Source organism: Tamandua tetradactyla, chromosome 8 (assembly GCF_023851605.1).
Source record: "Tamandua tetradactyla isolate mTamTet1 chromosome 8, mTamTet1.pri, whole genome shotgun sequence".
Lineage (NCBI taxonomy): Eukaryota > Metazoa > Chordata > Mammalia > Pilosa > Myrmecophagidae > Tamandua > Tamandua tetradactyla.
The window spans coordinates 78,859,764-78,862,566 of record NC_135334.1 but is presented as its reverse complement, the minus strand read 5'-3'; the positions used below and the strand labels follow the sequence as shown (position 1 = coordinate 78,862,566).

General features: G+C 38.2%; 1 protein-coding gene across 1 annotated transcript; it reads left to right on the top strand.

Moving 5' to 3' along the window:
* Positions 1-502: 502 nt before the first annotated feature.
* On the top strand, positions 503-1,444 carry LOC143645205 (olfactory receptor 52E8-like). Its single transcript, XM_077114771.1, has one exon. The coding sequence runs from the start codon at positions 503-505 to the stop codon at positions 1,442-1,444; it is 942 nt and encodes a 313-aa protein (XP_076970886.1).
* Positions 1,445-2,803: the final 1,359 nt, after the last annotated feature.

Sequence of the window (2,803 nt, the reverse complement as noted above, 5' to 3'; positions counted from 1 at the left end):
ACTGCTTTAGGCACATGAACAAACAAACGTGAATTTGTCAGAAGTAACTGCATGCAAACAAAAATATATATTTTAAAGATCCTCATGTTTCTCGGTAAGGGAGTGGGTTGGGTTATACAAATTAAATATTCTTCGTGCACATTAAATGTACGTGTGTAACACTGCCAGATGCAAAGAGCAAAGACATTTAATATTCTCATCTGTTTTCCTCTTGACACCTTATCCAATATATATCTACCTGATGGTTGGATACTTTTCTCCCCTCTCTTCTATTCAGGAATGATCTAGGGAAGAGTGAGCTGGACTCTATTCCTGTAGAAGTCAGAAGCTCAGTTAAGGGTGGCAGAGAAGTTTGGATAACATTCAATGGGAGAAAAAGAATATTACATTATATTTTTGGATTTTACCAGAAATATGGACAAAGTGAGAAGAGGAGTAAAAAACACTATTTGGAAGTCATCATCTAATAGGATAAGCACAATAGTAAATAGTGACAGGGAGAATGTTCATTTCTAATGATACCCAGTTCCATCCTTCTTCATTTCTCCTGTTGGGAATTCCAGGACTGGAAGCTGTGCACATCTGGATTGGATTTCCCTTTTTCCTGGTGTATCTTGTAGCACTCCTGGGGAATTCTGCTGTCCTTTATGTGATACAGACTGAGCACAGTCTCCATGAGCCTATGTACTACTTCCTGGCCATGTTGGACTCCATTGACCTTGGCCTGTCCACAGCCACCATCCCCAAAATGCTGGGCATCTTCTGGTTCAATCTCAGGCATATATCTTTTGGAGGCTGCCTTTCCCAGATGTTCTTCATCCACTTCTTCACTGCCATGGAGAGCATAGTGTTGGTAGCCATGGCCTTTGACCGCTACATTGCCATCTGCATCCCCCTCCGGTACACCGTGATCCTCACCAACAAAGTCCTGGGCACCATAGCAGGCGTTGCCATCCTGCGGAGTGTGTGCATGGTTGTTCCACTGGTGTTTCTACTCCTGAGGCTGCCGTTCTGTGGGCACCGTGCCATCCCTCACACCTACTGCGAGCACATGGGCGTTGCCCGTCTGGCCTGTGCCAGCATCAAAGTCAACATCGTGTTTGGCCTTGTGGATATGTCTATTTTATTACTGGATGTGCTCCTTATCACTCTCTCCTATGTCAGAATCCTCTCTGCTGTCTTCCGCCTGCCCTCCTGGGAGGCCCGACTCAAAGCTCTCAGCACCTGTGGCTCCCACATTGCTGTTATCTCAGCCTTTTTCATGCCAGCATTTTTCTCTTTCTTGACACACCGTTTTGGTCACAGCATCCCTGGATATATCCATATCTTCTTGGCAAATCTATATGTGGTTGTTCCTCCTGCCCTCAATCCTGTAATCTATGGGGTCAGGACCAAGCAGATTCGGGAACGAGTTCTGGGAGTCTTTTTCAAAAAAGATTGTTAATAATCAGTGGTCCTAAAAGATCTTAGAATTTATATTTCTTCCATATGCTCATAAAAACTGTCTGTGGGTATGTAGAGCCCTATTGTCTAAAAAGAAAGAATATAGGACCATAAAAGATTAACATCAGATGGGCCATGATGGCTCAGTGAGAGAGTTCTCACCTGCCATGCCAGAGACCCCAGTTTGATTCCTGGTGCCTGATCATTTAAAAAAAAAAAAGAAAAATTAACATCATTGATTTCTCTACATATTGTAGCCTCTTAACTTGAGAATGAGTTTATTTATTAGAATACTGGAATCCATAAAGATTCTATTTTTACCAAGTGTTTTCATGTATGCTGTTTGATCATCAGTAGCCCTGTAAAGTAGTGATTATTTTTCTCATTTTCAATGAACAGTTTGATGCTTGAAATGTTAAATCATTCACTTCAAAATCTCACTTTTAGGTAGGGAATTAAGGTGGAGGCTTTTTGAAATGTAGTGGAAGTAATATAAAATAACAGATTGAAATTTTTTAGACATTATGGATAGTTTTGGCGACAGTGTTCTTGAAATGATAGCAATGCCAATATATAACTCTTCCTAGAAATTATTATTCTAAACAATTTACTTATATTAACACATTTATTTTTTATGTGAATTCGATGATATGGTTACTTTTTATTTCCATATTCATGTGAATAAACTGTGGTTCAGAAAGTTCTTCATAATGATGTGGAAGTGAGAATTTGGATCCAGAAACTCAGGAAACAGAAGAAATAATTCATTTAGAAATAGAAGAATGAGAAGAGGAAATGATGGTGCACAATTATGGAAGTTATATTTATTAAATAAATGCGTATGAACTTCTATCATGTACCATGTTTTATGGAGCTGTTTGGTGATGGATGAAGACAGGATTGTATGTCCTCAGAAACATATGATAAGACAGATAGGCTTTCAGGCTAAGAATATTATGCTATGGGATTACATATTAATTCATATGTGGGGGGAAGTTAGATATTTGTAATAATGTAAGACAAATATTTTAGATACTGGACCAATATATTGAATGCAGCCATACAGAACAAGAAATATATTTTACTTCTTTCCACTTTCTGTAATAATGATATGGCATGGTATTTACCTACTCTATAAGGGGAAGTTCCTGCAAAACTACATTCAATTTAGTCTACCAGAGTTACGCCTTTTCTCTTACATCCATTAAAATTTCTTAATCTTTCACTGTTTTATTTTTATCAGTTCAGAACCCTGAGACCTCTATGGCATGACCAGAACAGGTCATAGAAAAACAAAGAATTTTATATATTGCTTTCTAAATTTTGTATTCTATCCTAACAATAAAAGCAGATATTTCTA